Source organism: Phasianus colchicus, chromosome 23 (genome assembly GCF_987193195.1).
Source record: "Phasianus colchicus chromosome 23, bPhaCol1.hap1.1, whole genome shotgun sequence".
NCBI classification, from domain to species: Eukaryota; Metazoa; Chordata; class Aves; order Galliformes; family Phasianidae; genus Phasianus; species Phasianus colchicus.
The window spans coordinates 6,161,733-6,180,161 of NC_143458.1; the positions used below are offsets into that span (position 1 = coordinate 6,161,733).

General features: G+C 43.6%; 1 protein-coding gene across 4 annotated transcripts in view; it reads right to left on the bottom strand.

The window, feature by feature from the left end:
* FLI1 (Fli-1 proto-oncogene, ETS transcription factor) overlaps positions 1 to 18,429 on the bottom strand; it is a 79,496-nt gene that overhangs the window by 31,972 nt on the left and 29,095 nt on the right. For all 4 annotated transcript variants that reach the window (XM_090123409.1, XM_090123410.1, XM_090123411.1 and 1 more), the window contains one exon: positions 857 to 1,068. In XM_090123409.1, the coding sequence (XP_089979535.1) occupies positions 857 to 1,068 (212 nt within the window). The remainder of the gene's footprint in view (positions 1 to 856; positions 1,069 to 18,429) is intronic.

The following is an 18,429-nucleotide window of genomic DNA, read 5'->3' on the forward strand; positions in this document are numbered from 1 at the left end:
ATTGTATATATTTAAAATTGAAATAACTTAGAATTTTTAGTCTTCATGACTTTCTCCAAGAGGGTGCCATTTTTTTCCTAGTGTTTTTACTTCTATAAATGTTCTTTAAAGAAACAGTCTGAGCTGATAAGAAAATATTTCCTTTGCTGAATGGGGAAATGATCCACCTTCCCCAGCTCTAACTACCAGTGGAATGGGGTAGGCTTCCCATTTCTATGGCTAAATATATATCATAATCCATGTATTACTGATGGTTAACTTCTCTGTTCAAACCTAATCCTAAGCTCTCATTTTCACAAGTGGTCACATATACACATGCAGAAGATATGCACATATGACTTTTGTTTTGTTACGCCTATTAGACTGCCATGAAATACATCAGTCTCATCTTCTTATCTTCATCAAATAGCTTTCCAATTTCCTACTGTTCCCTCTGCCCTAGCAAAGCACAAACGTACTTGCAGATGCAATGAGAATTCCCTCCAACGAAGCTCATGCAGTCCATTAGTGCAGCTTTCACTAGCTTCACTACTAGTATAAACTCTGTCTTTGGAAGCCCATTGAACCATGGCATATTTGTGAGATGCTGAACTAAGTGATGAAATGTGTTAATCAAAACAGTGTTTGTAGGATGAACTCTGTCCCCGCAGTCTCACATCCCAGTCTGTACAACGTTCAGAGAGACTGGTGGAGTTGCGTGCTAAGGGTCTGCAAGCCATGAATGATAAGACACTCTGGTTCCAGGGGTAGTGGTGCACGACTACATGGACATTGAGTTTGTTGAACTGCAGAGCACAAATGGACAACACGTACTTTTATTTAAGATTCAGCAGAGGAGGAAAGGGTCTTTCCTTACCTTGATCCATTCATGTGGTCATATTCTCTTTTAACATTGACCCGGACTGGCTGATTAATCCACTCCTGCTGAGGAGGCAAAGGGTTGATTTTGTGTGGCTGGCCATAGTCAGGGTTCCCTGAGGCTGTCATGTCTGCCTTGGGGAGGTGAGTGGCAGTGCCGTACGTGGAGTCAAAGAGGGACTGGTCGTCGCTCACCACCGACAGGGCCTCCTGAGGAGAGAAAAAACAAGTGCTCAGGGCTGTGACTAAACCAGTAACCCCACTCTCATTCTCTCTTTGAGCTGGTGAGCACCTGTGAGGGCCCCCCAGCTGCCCAGCTCTGTCTGAAATTGCCACCTGTCAGGATTGCAGATTGAATCAGATACTTTGGGGTCCATCAACCCATATGCAAAACCAGTGGGTTCCTTTGCTAGCTGCTGGGTGGGGCAAGAATTAAGGTTATCTGACTTCTGCAAACAGCAAAGGTGGCAGCTGGTTGCTACACCATGCTCAGGGGTCACTGAAAGCAGACTCTGAGAAGCAGCTTCACCTGTGTTTTATGTGGTCACCTGCCCTCCTGTCTGCACTTGAGGTCCAAAACCATAAAAATAGATATGTAGTACATAAAATATCCGGAGCGTCATTTGGAGGTGCATATTATTTCTGAGCATCTTCTTCCAAGGGGTTTTGTGTGGTGTCTATATTTTGAGGCTATCCGTGAAGCAGAAGCAGTCAGTGCAGGTCAGAGTTGTGGGTGCTAGTGGTGGGATAAAAAATGCAATCCTTTACCCTTTTTGTTTATTTTGTGGGAAATGTAGGACTGCTGATTTACCAAATGTGCATTTCTAGAAATGCTTAAAAACAGGAAATTGTTATCCTTTTTTTTTTTTCCTGCTGCAACTCAAAATGTTGACAAAAAGTTTTGACTATCAATTTCCTTGCCTTGATGCGCTTGGGTTTTCTAAATGAAGCACGCCAGGTTCATAAAGGCTTTGGCACAGTTCTTCTTATTCCAAGTGCATCTGACAGGGTCTGCATGTTCTTGAATGGAGCTCAGCTAACCACACAGCGCACAGCTGCCATTATGGCTGGCAAGCCAGAAACTGAAGGAGGAACCTCCCAGACTAAAAGTGCACGTTACTTTAATGTGAGTTAATGGAGCAGACCTCCAAAACAAAGGCAGCAGTAGAGTCGCCTGCTCTGTGGACTGAGCACTGAGAAGACCTGTTACATACATGAAGCAGTGGGTTAATGTGAGCTTGCAGATGCTGCCTTTGCTTTCAAAGCTGATCTGTTGCTAAACCTCTAGTGCTCCAAATTCACAGGACACGATCCAAATTGTGAGCTTTTAAAAATAATAAATTGTTGTTCTCTGCCTTCTTCCCCACAACAGTCATTTCTGAGGTTAGTTTTGCAAACTTTTTCCACAACTGAGGAGGGAAACAGAAATTCTGAAAACTTAGAAACATACAGCTGCTGAAATCCTCCGATCACACAAGAATCAAAGTGAAAATCAGATATTAAGGGGCTTGTGATATCATCACAAAAATGTCAATAGTTGTAGTCAACTGGCTAAATATTAGAATCCCTCTCGGCTTGAAATTAACGCATTTAGAACGAGTCATGTCAGTGCTCTGCATCTACAGATATCAGCACTTTTCTATCACAGACCTCAGCTCGCGTAACAAAACCAAACACTCCTGAGGAGCCTTGAGTTTCAGTGGGCCTGCCTAAGCCTGAATTCAGGACAGCCCTCGTATGTATGTAAGTCCTGTTGAAGTCTCAGTTTTTGCTCCAAGCATTTTGTAAGCAACCTCTCACACTGAGCATCTGCAATGGCAACAGCCCTTAAACGACAATGAGAGCTTTTGCCCCATGCTGCCCAATGCTGCATGTTGCGTGTTCCTGCATGATCACAGCCTTCTGTCCTTAAAGAGATGGAGAATTTCTCCAGGATACAAACTTTGCCTGTGTAGAACGATGTAAGGACACACTGCAGTCTGGTAATAGCTCTTAAATCAGAACAGGCCTTTCCTCCAGAGGTAGGGCTCCAGAAGCTTGCTGCTTCTCTGGTTTACTGTCAAGATATCAGACAACAGTTCCAAGATGACCCATCTTCCATAGCCTCTGCTTAGAAAATGTGGAGCTCCCAGCATTATAAGGGGGTAGGCGGGCATCAGATACGTGGGGTGCTGGACTGACTTCTGCCTTCCTAGTCTGTGCTGTGCATCCTGGGTGAGGGCTGAGCCTTGTAGTGAGAGGCAAGGAAGCCATCTGTACCACTGTGAATTCACAGGGTGCCCTTAAGCTCTTCTCTTTTGGAGATTTCCAGTTTAAAAACACACACAAATCTACCTTTGAGGGAAGCAATATCTGGGAAAATGTTATTTCTACCTAAAGCCATTTTTCTTCTGAAGAGAGATTCTGCTGAAAAAAAAAAAAATCAGAAAAGAAAATATCAAGAAACAAAGAACAGCCCCAGACTAGGATCAGTTATTAAGCCAGTATCTTTACAATACACAGAACTAACAAAAGGCAAGTACACAGTTGTCTGGTATCAGATGGAAAGTCTGCCTCCTCAGATAAGGACCTTCCCTGACAGACAAGTGGCCGGGCCCTGCCTGCACAGCGCCCGGCGTGAGCACAGCAGTGACAGCCAGCAGGCAGGCAGCAGCTGCATGGAGCAGCTCTGCGTTTTGCTGCTTGAGTGTCTGCAGTCTGCAAAATGCACACACTTTAAGACTTCATGGCACAGAGGAAAAGAAATTCAAATGTGATGACTGCCACTGTGGCAGGCGCAAGCAGTTACTGAAAGGGTGATCATTTGAGCTAAAGCCTTGGGTTAGTTACAGCAACAAACACTACAGACTCATGGCTCAGAGGGAACTGATGACACACAGAGCTTCTGCAGATGAGAGATAGTGGCTTGTAACACCTGCTCACAGTCAGGTCGAGCAAGCAAATAGCAAACAAGTATTGCTGATTGCACGCGAGGAAGTCAAGTGGCATGCTGCCAGCCCTGCTGCAAACAGCTTTTCTGTGATCTGGACATTACAACCTGGGAGAAAAGCAAAGGGGTGGTAGGCAGCAGGTAGCCTTTAACTTGTGGGATTAGAGCACAGCGCCACTCAGCTGACATCCTAAAAGGAGGACTAAGTGGGACTCATTTTCCTGGAAGAGGACAAGGCTCAGCTGACCCTGCCAGGATGGGGAAAGCACACAACCTGCCTTGTAGTCACTATCAGAGGCTCTACTTGGCTAGATTCCGTTTTGAAGGACCTAATCTGATCAGGAAGTGTTTGACTTCAGCTCTTGCTGAGGAAGGGATCAAGAGTTAAACTTCATACCAGAGGGCAAATGTCTGTCCCACTGGAATCTAGAGTTACTTAGCGCTTGGTGACGGGCAACTGGGAGAGCAAAGCGAGGTGTGAAAGGTGCTAACATAACCTAACCAGACAGGGCACTGCTCACAGAGCTCCCCCCATGCTGTCGCCTCCTGGGCTGTGTCCTTGAGCTGGCCAGACTGTGTCTGAGACAGGGGTCTTGTGTGTATTACTCTGGCATATACGTTACATTATATTGCCTCTGGGAATAGGCCGGCTTCAGTTTTTCCAGTTTTTAATCACATTCCTGGCATAAATGTGGCAAGCCCCGTCTAGGCTGCTTGCAGCACGGCCATAGGCAAGTTCAGCCCCTGCAGAGCACAGCCTCAGCCTCTGCAAGGCAGCCCACCACGATGGGCTCCCTTTGCTGTGAGCACTGAGACAACTTTGTACAGAGCTAGCACACATTTGTGGATCTCCTAGACATGAAAATGTGAAATGGCTATTAGTAATAACAGCTTATAGTTGTGCAAGGATAAATTTGTAGGTTTTTGTTTTCTTAGGTGAGCCACCTAGAGCCAGGTCCCACATGTAAGTGCCTCAGTACGGTGATTTGTGCTGTGATTTTGTTCCTGTGCTTCAGGAAAGGCAGCCTGCTCTGCTGGTCACACCGACAGCACTGCAGCAGGGCAGAGGCAATGCTTCAAGCAAGTTATCCTGAGGCTTTACTGCCATGTGCAAATGGCATTTGTGTGTTAGCAAAAGGTTTTTCTTGGGTTAATGAGTGGGACTTCTGGGGCATTTATTCTGCATGAAAGGAATGTGTTCTGTATGAACAACCCTCAGGCAAAAATCAGGGGCATGCACACAGTGAGGATGTGCAATGGGAATTGTCACCACTCAACTCCCCGTTCTGCTCACTGTCCCCAACACAGGCTTGATTGAGCTGATGAATGCACTAACAGCAGATCTAGCCCCAGGATGTCCTTACGTTCTCTAACCTCCCAAGGTTTGCCTTGGACAAGGCCCTTAAAAGTTCAGGTTTTTAACCTTATCTAAAGTTTACTGCCAAGGATAGCTCACTAGAGGTTCCTGGTTTCCCTTTCTGTGAGAAAGGTCAGGAAAACAAGAGCTGGTGGGGTGACACTTGTCAGCGTTTTCAGCCCAGATATGATGCAGTGCCTACAGTAACAACTCCTTCCAGGTGCATTCAGTGCATTTACACTGAATGTTGACTTTGAGCTCTTTACATTCACTTTTCTGGCCATAACCACATTTAAAAGGCATCGCTAAAGATCAAAGATTCATCCTCCTCCACAAAGTCTGGCTTAGAAGCAAATGCTGAGTACCTGAACCATCATGCTGTGCATGGAAAGAACTTCTACATCTAGAGGGGTGACTTTGTTACTTCTTTTTTTTCAATAATATAGTTTCGCCACTCTTAGTCCTGTAGGAAAATCACTCCTGAAATATTTTTGTAAAGTGAATGCTACCAACTCAGACCCACCATCTGCCAGAGCCCAGATGTGCAATGCAGAGCACTGCAATATTAGGTACCAACAGCAAAAAGTCTTACATATGGCTTGAGGTTAGCACAGAGGTTCTGCTCCTTGAACAGAAATGACTTTGGCACTGCAGTTTTACAAGTCAGCACTTCTTTTGCCAACATCTCATACAAGCAGAAAGGAGATAACATCGGACTTACAAGAAAATGAGTCAAATATAAAATGTACAGAGGAACAGAGTCTGGGTTGATCTTGGGGCAGCACATTTGAATGGATTGAGCATGGAATTAGGAGACAGGAAGGCAGAGTATTATTCTCATCTCTGCCCATGATCTCAGGCATAAGCTTTAGTGAGGTATTCCCCCATCTGTCCCTTTTTCTCCCTACATTGTCTGCTGCTCCGTTCTACACATGCAGTAAGCCCTGGCGGCTCTGAGCCTCGTCCAGAGCTGTTAGTTTTTGAATTCCACATCTTTCCAGTGTACTTTTTTGAGGTTTGCTCTTGCCATTCCACCTTCTTTGCAGCATATTATGTGACTGGTGCAGGGACTCCTGTAATTCCCCCTGGAAAATTATAAACATAGGCATTTTATTGCTAACAACCACAATCCAATCTTGTGCCCTTCACAATCGATTTAAGGTCTGCCTCTATAGCAGAGGATTTGCAGACTGCAGCTATCACCAGAGACCCAACATAATGCTGTAGTGCAAATAGAAGGCTGAGAGTTACCACTGCCTAACTTCCTTGCTCTAGACTTCTTCTATCTGCTTGCAGAACTGCACAGTGACTGACTGTGCCTATTCTGCTCACAGTATTTTCCAGCTGAGCTGATAGTATTTATGTTGTGGCAACCCAAATGCTGTCACCCATGCCTCAGAGCTGTCCCTGCCCTGAGGAAGGATGGGAGGAGATGCAGTTTTGCTTTCCCCCCTGCAGCTCAGGACTGAGGATTAAGGGGAAGGCAGCATGCCTTTCTGTCTGTGTCAAAGTTTCTGTACATTTGAGGCTTTCTTTGTGTGGAAAAGAGGGCCACAACATTGCATGTTGGCTTTCATTTATTTTGATGATATCTCATACTCCTCTAATTTTGTACTTACTCTGCACTGAAGAATTACTCAGAACTACAAAGCAAGTCAGCTATCCAGACAAATTGTGATGCAAGCTCTCCTTTGCAGCTCTGCCTGCCTTTCTTTCACTTTCCATCAGGAGCACTACAATGGAGCTTAGTTTGGCAGCCTTAGAGAGCAGCAGCATTTCTTCATAATTCAGATAAATTAGGAACCACAGCTTAGTAAATTGTGCTAGGAGGAAACAAAGCAGGAATAAGATAGGCATACAGACTGAAATTAGAGATCACACAAAACCAGCTAAGAATTAGGGCAGGATGATTTTGCAAAACTTCTTATAAGGATGTCTTTTTTTTTTTTTGTCTTAATTTTTACATCCACCATTTCCATGAAATCATACATGAAATGGATAAAATAAGGTTGCTAAAATGAATGTTTTATTATTTTGATCTCAAGATCACCAAAACCTGACTCAAAAAGGAAAAAATAAGCCATGCTCTATACTTTGCTTTTCAGAAGAGCCCTGGAGCACTTGACTTCATGTGCATATTTGTAGGATCTGAACCAAAGGCTTTTTTCTCAGTCAAAGCTTTGCATCAATCAGCTTAGAGCCCATACTGATTTGTTTTCAATAGGCTGAATATCAAGTGGGAATAAGTGGGTCCCAAGCACTCATCCCCAGCAAGTTTCCTGCATTAGGGCTGATGATAGGAAGGCTTAGGAGCAGCCTTAGACATGTGGGCAGTCTCCAGGAGATGGTTCTGTGTGTGTTGAGCACAGGACCAGGAAAGGAAGTGAAAAAAGAACCTGCTCAAATTGCTGCTGTGTCCCCTTGACCTCTATAGAGTAATATGGTGAAATAAGAAGCGAGAAGGCTGGACATGTCTGAGAGATTATCACATCTCCAGCCTACCGTCCTGCGGTGCTTCGCACCCTGCCTATATGATACACACTGGGAGTAGTGCAGGAGTGGATGAGGTGTCTGCCCATTAACAGACAAGGGACAAATCACAGCCTCTGGCTTCTGGTACCAGAAAATTTGGGAGAATTCCTGCTCAGGTCTGCCAACCAAAACACATGAGGTGATTTAGGGTGAGTACTAAACCTTGGGGGTAAAACTTCAAGCCTGTTAAAAGGCTGGAAGCTTTGCCATTGGCATTGGTCAAGACAGGTTTCATTTTTGGCAGTGAATTTTACTACAAAAGGATTTGCCTCCATGAACAAATCAGCATAACTCTGGAGTTAGCACTGTCTGCTGAGGTGGGAGGACTAAATCATCTCTGTGGATCTTTTCCAAGCCACATCATGTTCCCAGAAAACCAATCAGCCTTTCCCATGTATTAGCACTGCCCTTGGCCAGCTTACTATGCTTAGATCACCACAGTTCTCTGCCCACATCTTCTCCACTCCAGAGCTGACCATGCTCACTACGAATGACTCGAATGATTTGACACTGCATGGGTGACAGCTTTCCAGAGCTGAAATCCACCTAGCTGTAGTTCATGTTACTTTTCTCCCTTCCCTTGCAAAATAATTGACTAGCTCTGAGCAGATGTGTTTGTAAACAGAGACACATGGATATAACTGTGAACATACACACTTCAGTAAATATTATTGTAGCATTTTTATGGTCCTTTCTGCTGAAGACACATGGAGGGAAAATTGCAAGATGGTTTCAGAATCTGGCTTCCTGACAAGCCAAAACTGTATCTGGAAGAATTAAAGCAGTCCTCTGCTATGCAGAATTCTGTGCTGACCTCAGCTTTGTCCCAGAGCACCCACTGCCCTGCTGCTCTCCTTGATGCTGTGCCAGAGAATGGCTTTTAGTGGCCATTCTGTGATCAGGTCTGCCACCAATACCATCAGTGGTACTTTTATCCCTACCAGAAACTGAGGCAATATAACAACTTTGGTTTTTTTGTTTTCCACTTGGAAAGTCTTATTGATATAAAGAAATCATCATAGAAAGGGAAACAGCAAAGCGCAAAACCCGTAAATACAAGGGGGACTTTGTCATGAGTGAGGGTCACATCTAAGTGTCTCCCCTTTAACAGCCTTGGAAAAGGACATCTGGTGGACTCTAAAACATGAAGGAATAGGTGCAGACTGCACCACCTTAACATTTCAGGGTGGTTCCTACTGCTAAGGCACTGGAAACTGTAAGAAGGCTGTTCTCCCAGGAATGCAAGATCTGGGAGGTGGCAGCTTAGAGAGGCACAAGTATTTTGGGTTCCTCTGAGCGCTGACTCACTGCTGCACCAAGGTCCATTCATTATTTTTTATTTCACTTTGATACCATTGTCCTGGCTACATTCACAAACACCGCAACCGTATCCTGTTTTGTTCTCTGACACCATTCCCTTCACAATCGCAGGAAGCCCATCAGGAAACATTCATCGGGTGCTGTTATGTTTCCATCCACAGAGAACAAAACATGCACTTTCAGCCCGAGATGACTTTATTCCAGACTAAGGAAAAACAACAGCATGAAAGAATCACAGTAGAGTCTCCAGAAGAGAACGCAGTATGTGCTTCTCCCCTGAAATAGAGGTAGGGATCTTGAGCAAAGCTGAATGCCTTTTACCCAGGAAATGGTTGGTGATGGAAAGGTTCAGCCAAAAGGAAATAAAAAGCATAATCCATCACTGACATCTATAGTGCATATTGCAATGTCTGGACACTGTATCAGAGAAGCAAATGTAAGTACAACACAGTCCTGAAGTCCTGAATCCTAAACCAGATGTAACTTGACATTACAAGCATAATGCTTGAGCCTATTGCATTCCAGGTCTGAGCTATGTTTGGATTAAATCTGTGTTCAGGATCTCAGTGCTCATGATACTCAGAGTGTAAGTACAGTGTTTCAGCCCGGAGCTGGTTACTTAGGTTTGCTGTCAAGTGTGCATCACATGAAGTATGGAGAGAAGAGCAAATGGCCACTCAGGACTCACAGGAGCTGATTTATTCCCCACGTCCAACCCACACCCTGCACAGCTCCTTGCAAATGTCACACAAAACTCAGCATATGCATACACTTGATAGAGTGTTGTGAAGCTGTTTGTTGCCTCTTTCTCTCCAGAATGGCATTTACTGGGATGAACAAGCACCAAGGTTGAGATTTTCAAAAGAGCTGTACAAATTACACTCATATTTGAGAGGAGTTGGGAGCTGCAGACTCTCAAAACTCTCTAGAACATTAGGCTTAAATGTCACAGGACAAAACAACCAAAGGAGAAGCAGTTAGCAACAATACTGGATTTTCCATTTCTTTTGCCCATTGCCCCTGGCTGCAAACACAGGTACCACCACTGCCCTGCCATATGCTTAATAAAGCTGTGCATTGATGCCTTGTGCAAAATACCCAGCCTCTGCTGGCTTCTCATCCAGTCCCCAACTGGTCTCCTCCACTTGGCTGTGGAACTGAAGGCTGCCACCCTGCTGGGATGGCATGGATCTCTGTTTTTCTTGTGCACTGAGCCCAGCCCCTGTGGCTCCAGTGACGAGATTGTTTCTGCATACGCCTATAGGAAAAGCAGAGATTTTGTGAACAAGCCTACTTGTGGCATTCCAAGGAAAACAGCTCAGCAGGATTACACTGAGATATTTTCTTTGTCAATCTCAATCAAGATATTTGAACAGGAAAACTCAGTTTACTCCACTGGAAGTTCCCAGGGGCTTTTCATTTATTTACAAAGAAACATTGAAGTTCTAATCTTGGTGCAGAAGAAAGGTCCTGGAAGGACTCACTCACAGCTGGCACTCTCACCTCTTGGACAACAATTCCATCCTAGCACCTGGGTCGAAACACAAAGCTAACATTACAATACAAAAAGGAATTGACAAGGTGATATTGTTGCTAGCGATACCAGCAGTCACTGAGAACAGGCTATTCTACCAGCACTCATGTTCCAAACAACTGCAATAGTAAAACAGCTTCTGATGCCTAACATGACAGTAAGATTACTGCTAAGGACAAACAAACTATTTTAGGAATGCGTGGATTAAATATATCCATCAAACCCCATCTCTGGTGTCCACCTACAAGAATCAGCTGGCAAATGCTGCCTCTTTCCTAAATAAACAGCAGAAGATGTGAGAGTAAAAATAAAAAAGGGCTTTGTTTACAACTGTACTGATGTCCACATGTCTCAGTTTCTGTATCTGTACAATGCACAACCATATAAATTCTCAGATTCTGTGGAGTGTCACAGTGTCAAGGGAAGAAACAGGTCAGAGAAGTGACAAGTGTTATCCTAAGGCTAGAACTGCTAGACAAAAGCAAAATCTATCCTCCTAGGAGGGCGAGCAGAGAAGTTACAAAAATCTCTTACCAGTAACCATTAACAGAAAGTCTGTTGATTTTATCAGCATGGTACTGAGAAGGGCTCTGAGCCTCACTTAGATAAATGAGGTCGTTTTCTCCTGCCACCTCCAGAAGTCTGCCCTCATGGCTAGTTTTCCACCCCTGTGAGAACAGATGGCTGCTTCTTCCCAGCTGTCCTCGGCCCCAGCAAAGCAGGCCAGGGAGGCAGAGGCCACAAATGAGTTCATGGAAGGGAGTTTCAAATGTTTTGCTGCAGTGAAAGCAGGCAAGAAGTGGAATCCAGGCTCACAGTATGTTGGGGAGGGAAGGGGCTGGCAGCCAAGGCTGGCAGCAGTCAAATCTCAGCTCTGAGACCAGTTCAGTCTCCAGCTTTAGGTAGGGTCACTTGGCATCTCAGTGTTCTCCTCTGAAGGAGGTGCTGCTTGAAACAAGTAAGGTATATACACAAGAGCAGCTATGGGGTTGGTTTTGATCAGGTTTCTGTCATCTCTAGGACCATCATGCAGATTTCCATGTGGTCAGCCCTGCTTTCCTGCAACTCATCTGCAAAACTCCACTTGTAACAATTAATTTCATGTTTGGTTGCCTGGTTTGGTTTCTAATGACAGTCATTAGCTCTGGCTTGATAACTCTGCTGTACCGAGTAACCTCCAGACAAAGGCAGCATCTCAGTGGTACCATGCAACAGACTTGATGTTACTTCAAGTTCATTGCATAAAGCAACCAAATACTCCACTCAAAGTCATTTGATGGAGTGTAACTGAACTAAGAACAAAACCCAGGCCATCAAAACAAAATCTAGCCTTCATATAGAGGAGAGGGTGGCCTTTATATGCAACCCTGCAATGTTTTCTGAGATGACTGCAGTTTGTTGTCCTCTTGCTGAAGTGTTTCTTACACTCTTACATGCTAACACAAATAAGAAGCAGGCCTCTCGGCACATCTCCATGTTCTTAGCAGAGCTGATATGGCTCGTCTTATCTCTACCAGGGCAAGTCCCCTGAGCTGCGTTGAAAAGCCTTTTATCAGATGCAATTTAAAGCAAGCTTTTTCTGAGATGTAGCTCTGCAGCTCTGGCAGGAAAGTGGGGCTTCTGACTAAATCTCCTCTGGTTTTGTTTAGCACTGGGGTGAGGGAGTAGGACAAGGTCCTATTTGTGGGGCCGGCAAGACAGGGCTGCTCCTTGCACCTTCCCTGAAACAACGCTCTGCTCCCTCCATAAGAGGAAAACCCTGTCAAAATTGGCTTAACGATCTTCTAATATTTCCATGCAATTAAAGGCCACATCTGTCTCACAGACCCCGTCCTCCTTTGCTAATGTACAGACATGAACTAAACAGTCTGTCTTGTCGATTCGCAGGGTAACAAAGGGGCCTATTCATAACACAGGCACTTTGGCTATTTTGTGTGTGTGAAATGAAATAGAGTTTGCATTTGGAGAATAACCTGTGCTGGAGCTAGCAAGAGATTTCTGCTCTAATAAATCAATCAGCTTTACCGGCTAATAAAATAACCCCCCTCCTAATTCTGACTGTGCTAACCAGACAGCCACCCTACAGAGAGGCAACTTGGGTTTCTGTGCATTTGTGAAAGTGAGAAGCTGTGCTCGCTTGCTATTCAAACTCCTACAAGGATAGAAAAAAAGAAGGTATCCAGTGGGCTGGAATGCTTAAAGCAGCTGAAAAGAGCAGTTATCCTTGGCCCAAGAAATGTGGGTGCCCTCTCTGCGGGCTCAGCTACGTCAGGCTGTGGGTGCTCATTTCCCTGCTGTCGTTTGCTGGCTCAGGGCCAGGCATGGTCCTGCTCTGGTATTTGTTCAGTTTTTTTTTCCCTCAGAAGTAAATGGAAGCATTGCAGAAAAAAAGAAAGAAAGGAAAAAAAAAAACAAAAAAAACCCTTCAAAGACTCGTTTCTGATTTGTTACTGAAATTGAGAGTTTAAAAAAGAAAACAAACCGAGGCACTCACTGGCATAGTCCCAAATCAATATCAACATTTTGTTTTGCCCTAAGAGTTTCAGGCAATACCTGCATGTGTATCCAGATGTAGAAGGGCAGTGCAAGGAATATTGCTGCTAGATTGGTGCTTTGACTGTAAATGCACTGGGGGAATGAGAGCACATTGGCACACTAGTCCATATTTGGTAAAGCTTTGCATCTCTGTTGTCTTGGAGCATTCACAATACCAACAAGTATGCTAACTGTTCACACCTCAGCATACCTTCTTTCCTCAGCTCTCAACTGAGCAGGAAGTGTACACGAAGCACAAAAAAAGATGTTCTTGTGGTTTCAATACTAGAGCGATGCTTGGGAGATGTGGGCTCATCTATTCTTTAGGTAGCATACAGTCCTGTTTGGTCTGAGGCTTTCTGGATCTTTGGTGCTAACCTGTAACACAGTGATCGTATTTTGGTATCTCACCAGGATTTTGGGAAGGTAAGCATGGAAAGCTCTATTCTCTTAGATGTGAAAATAAGAATAGAGAGAAGGATATGTTCAGTGTTCAGACTGCAAGCAGTTTCACAACCAGAAAAAGGCTGCCCTTACTCTTTTTCCATAATAAAGCCTCACGAAGCTCTCTGATGCTATGGGCAGCAGCAAGTTCTCAGTGTCTCTGAACAAATCAGACCTAAGTTCCTTATCTGACAAAAATAAAATCAAGAAATAAAAAGCAAATTCCAAACAAATGCATGCAAATACACTAATGCACTAATACACTGTGCAGTCAGTGCACAGATACACCCTAAGGCTGCACCTCTCTGATAAACCATTTGGGCAATTTATTTATTCAACTCAAGTGAAAGTTCTCTGTGCAAAATGAGGACAAAAAGCGGCTGTTAAGGCCACAGGGTGAGAGGGAGGCAAACCTAGGATGTGGTAAAGGACTGTTTCATATCCTGAGAACCTCATCAAGGTTTTGAGAAATTTTCCAACTGATTATGGACGAAAAGTTAAAATGATTATCCAGAGAATTCCATCTTGGCTTAGCTGAAATATTTGATTTCAGATATTCTGACTGTCTCATTGCAGTTTGAGCCTATTCAGTTTTCTTAAAATATTGCGGTTGGCGTACATTTCTAAATGAAGAGTTGTTTCAAAACAAAGCCTGGAAAAATTGAGAAAGCATGAAGGACTTCTAGCAGCTTAAATCTTTTCTTTTTTCAAAATGAGGAAACTGCCAAAAAGCAGCCTTTCCAGTGAATAGGTAGGGCTTCAATAAATTTGCATTTTTCTGATGAAAAGACATTAGCTGAAAAAGATCAGAGCATATCTAGCATGATCCTTCCTCTATACTTCCCTGATGAAAACACAGAGGTTTCCTATTACAGTTTTTGGAGACAAAGACAGATTAAGCCTTCCTAGGCTTGATATCGTGCTAGCAAAGCCAAGAGACGGGTCTTAGGGCTGATGTATGTTTGAATCTTCCATGTAGGTGTTTTCATATTTGTTCACTTAAACATGAATGCATGAATGACTCCCACACAAATGCACGAAGTAGGTATTATCTTTCCTGGCAAAATGTCAGTATCTAAGATATGATAACCTGTAGACTTGGTGAGTTTTCTAAGATGTTAGACAGACACATAAAGAAGCAATTAGATGCTTAGAAGTATTTTAAGACCATCCACATATGTCTGAACTCTAGCTGGTCTTGTTTGCTTGTGTGGGTACGTCAGTAGTATTAAGATTTGGCATTTTGATATCGTGACACCTAAAACAATTCCAAATTCCTGCCCTAGAGGGAAGTGGGGTGTCCAAGAGACACATATAAGCACAAACAAAAAGCTGCAGCCCGTTTTTGGGATGCCTGCCACAGACCAGGCTGCCTCCTCCAGGGGTCCTCTCCTCCCATTCCTTAGCTTTACGCAATGATGCTCCTCTATAAAGGACAGGTTTTACTTATTTGCAAGGCACCACATCCAGGGGAAGAAGCATGTCTTCACGGCAAATCTAACAGTCCCTTTCCTCACCAGCATCCTCCTTAAGGCAAGATTTTTGGTGGTCAATAAGCAGAAATTCCACAGTGCTGCTTTGTCAGCGGTTTTGTTGGTTTCTGAGGATGGTGAAGCCAATTTCTCTCAGTGGGGACAAGCAAGAGATTCAAAACATTGTTTTAGTTAATGCTGATAGGATGAACAACAGGAAAGAAAAACAGCTCTGTACGCACCAAACAACATGCAGTCACCAGCAAGTAAAAAACTGTCACTGTTATTATTGAGACATTGTTATTATTGATCCATACCTGGGCTGCACCAAGAGACAAAACATTGCACCTTACAGAGCTGCTACAACGTAGGGGAAATAGTGAAAGTGAGCCTTTGGGTGAAGCACTTAATTAATTAGTGGATGCACAGTTCTGAATGAGAGTTAGGTGTGAACAGTACAGAGAACACAGGAAGAAAGGGCCACACACTCATGCAGTGACTGCAGTTCTCAGAAGAAATCTATAAAGTGGAGATGGGATTGCAGTAACACTTGAAGTGATTCTGAGAGATATTAGGGCTTCACTTATGCCTTGGAGCTGTACACATCCAATTCATCCCCCAGCTCACTCCATTTGGTTGGGAATAAGCAGGTAGCAGAGACAGAAAACATGGAGGCTGGCTTGCAGCACTCACTGCAGCTGAAGCCATGGGCACCCACTGCTTGGCTTTGCTGACAGAAAAGGATTTGCTTCTCAGATACCTCTTAATCCATGGAAGACAGCCCAATGGGAAGCCTGGCAATCGCCTATCGATGCAGCTTATGAGAGATGAAAATAAGTATAAATGTTGCCTGACCCTTACTGGCGGGTGTGAGAATAGATTGGCCTACCTGGAAACATCAGTCATCTCCCAACAACAACTAGAATGGCAAAAGCTTGTATGTGATAACGTGGGAAGCAGAGGTGGTGGAACACCCTCTGTTCTGCTTTCACAGAAAAGCTGGGTAGTAGTAGTTAGCTTCTGAGGGCTGCAGATCAGGTGAGGCCACGTCTGAATTTAGGAAAATAATGAACAGCAGGGGAAGCAGCCAAAGAACATCATATGCAGGTGGTTTTGTCTCCTTCATTAACTGCCCTATCCCTAGCACGTGGTGCATGCCCAAATGGTCTGTTGCACTTCCTACAAGACTGGAGCAAGCCCCATAGATGCCATGTACTTACTAGCTGAGTGGTTTGTTAGCATGGCAAACCAGATATGCAAGTTTAGTAAGCCTGGCTAACAGCAGTCTGGGCTTTAGTTCACCTCAGGAGGAACACGTTCAAGGCTTCAGCAGTGCAGTGTCTCCTTCGGAGGTGCTCCAGTCAGTTTTTGTATGCAAGTTTTTTGGCTTAATTTAGATGGAAAATCTAAGCTATTCAGCAAGTATTCACAACCCCAGCTTTTAGTTTGTGCTGTGTTGTAAAAAGCACACTGCCAACACTATTTAAAAAAACACCAGTTTAAATGAAATCTCTCAGTTGAAAATGATTTAGTTACAGGAACTTTCAGTCTGGTCCTCTAAAGACTTAATTCATACTCTACACTTCTGAGCCCTCCCTCCTTCCTTTACTCCTCCCTCCTTCACTTTCTTCTCATTGTACTCATACAATTGACGAGCAGATGCAAATGTAAATTTTACTTCTGTTTTTAGTAAAATAACCAATCAACTTGAACAAAATATAAAATCCTGTAAATATCAAGCATAAAACATTCAGGAAACAGTTTGCATTTCTGATCATCTCAATTCACATTTTAATGTGTGTTTAATCTCCTTGAAGTATGACGGTCAAAATTAAGAGTATGGATGAACTGAAATAACTTAGGGTGAGAAACATGCTCAACTCTTCTCCTCTAGTGCAAGAGTTTATCATTTTGCTGCCCTCAATTCTCTATGTAAAGAAAAGACTGCTGCTCCTTAGTGATGAATGCTATTCTCAGTGGGACAAACTGCAGGTTAACTGACAAATAATGCATTTGCTTAGAAAGAAACGCACATTTTTATTCAAGCCCATGAGACAATCGATGGCAGAAGCTGAGAAGAAGGTTAATGTATGTGTTACTATGTGGATTATAGGCACACCCTCACCCAGACGCAAAGCCTGTGCAAGCTGCAGTAAGAACAACAGGAAATGGCCGGGGGTATTTATAGCATTATTATGTTTATCCTGAAGTGATGTTCTGCACAGATTATTATGAAGTTTTTTATGGGAGAAGATACAGCTTGTGTCAGCTGGAGATTTGCATGCACTTCGCCCAGTATGCTCTGTGCTAAACTTGCACTGTCCCCACCACCTTTCTCTGTAGAGGTTTGCTGTATATGAGGGCTTCTCTGCAGCTGACTCAACGAGGCCCCCCCGCAGTGCAAACAGGAACCCTGGTAACCAGCACATTTGGTCTAAACCTCTGTGCTTCACCAGATTTACAAATCCACAATGAGATGTCATGAAAACAACAACTCACATGTCAGTGGTATTGAATTTCTGAAAAATGCAGTCCATGCTACACCCAGTCTGTGCGGTTGGGGATCTGTTAACAAAGAAACTGATGACACGGAAACCCTTAAATCAGAACCCAGAGCTCTTTCCTTGGGACAGATCAGTCCTGAGCATTGTAAAGAGATTTTTTTGTTCTAATTCATTCTTATCTTCTAAATTTGAAGTTCAGTAGAAACAAATAAACAAACGTGAGATGAAATAGGCAACATAACAGACATAACAGTAAAAAGACTCCCATCTACTCACAAACCTATGCAAACATACTGTCATCTATGAAGACCATTATCTCAGTGAGAGATACAGAATAAGAGAAATATCCATCAAATGACATTTAGCCCATTTACAGCCAGTGACAGTTATTAGCAAATGCTAACCTATCTTTTGAGAAAACTGAAGGAAATTCTGCTTTAATTTAAGCTTTCAACCATCATCACGTCTCTATCTCTGGACTACATCAGAACTTCTTCATGATCCATTGTTTGCAAATATAATAAGTCCTGGCACGGTCTGTTTGAAAAACAAGCAGCAACAGAAAAGCATCAGGAAGTCCCTGTGAATGGGAGCAATGCTGCATTTCTGTATGTACTGTATTAATTAATGCAATTGAGACAATATCCGAGCAAAGCTTGTTCCTATGAATACTATTCAAATCATTATCAGTTCTATTAGTGCTTCATTATGGTTGTGCTGATGAAGACTAGATTTGCTGGGCTAATTTGCATCATATTCTGACAGGTGCTGGTCCAGGTGTCCTATTGTCATTCTGAAGCATGAATTAATAAACAAAACTCAGCCCCCACCTCCTTTTCTCATTTGTGTGATAGAAGGAATAATAGAAATGAAATGCGGCTGAGGGGCACACCAACTTATCTGACTTCATCTCCCAGTAAGGCCTTTCCTAAAACTGGATCCCT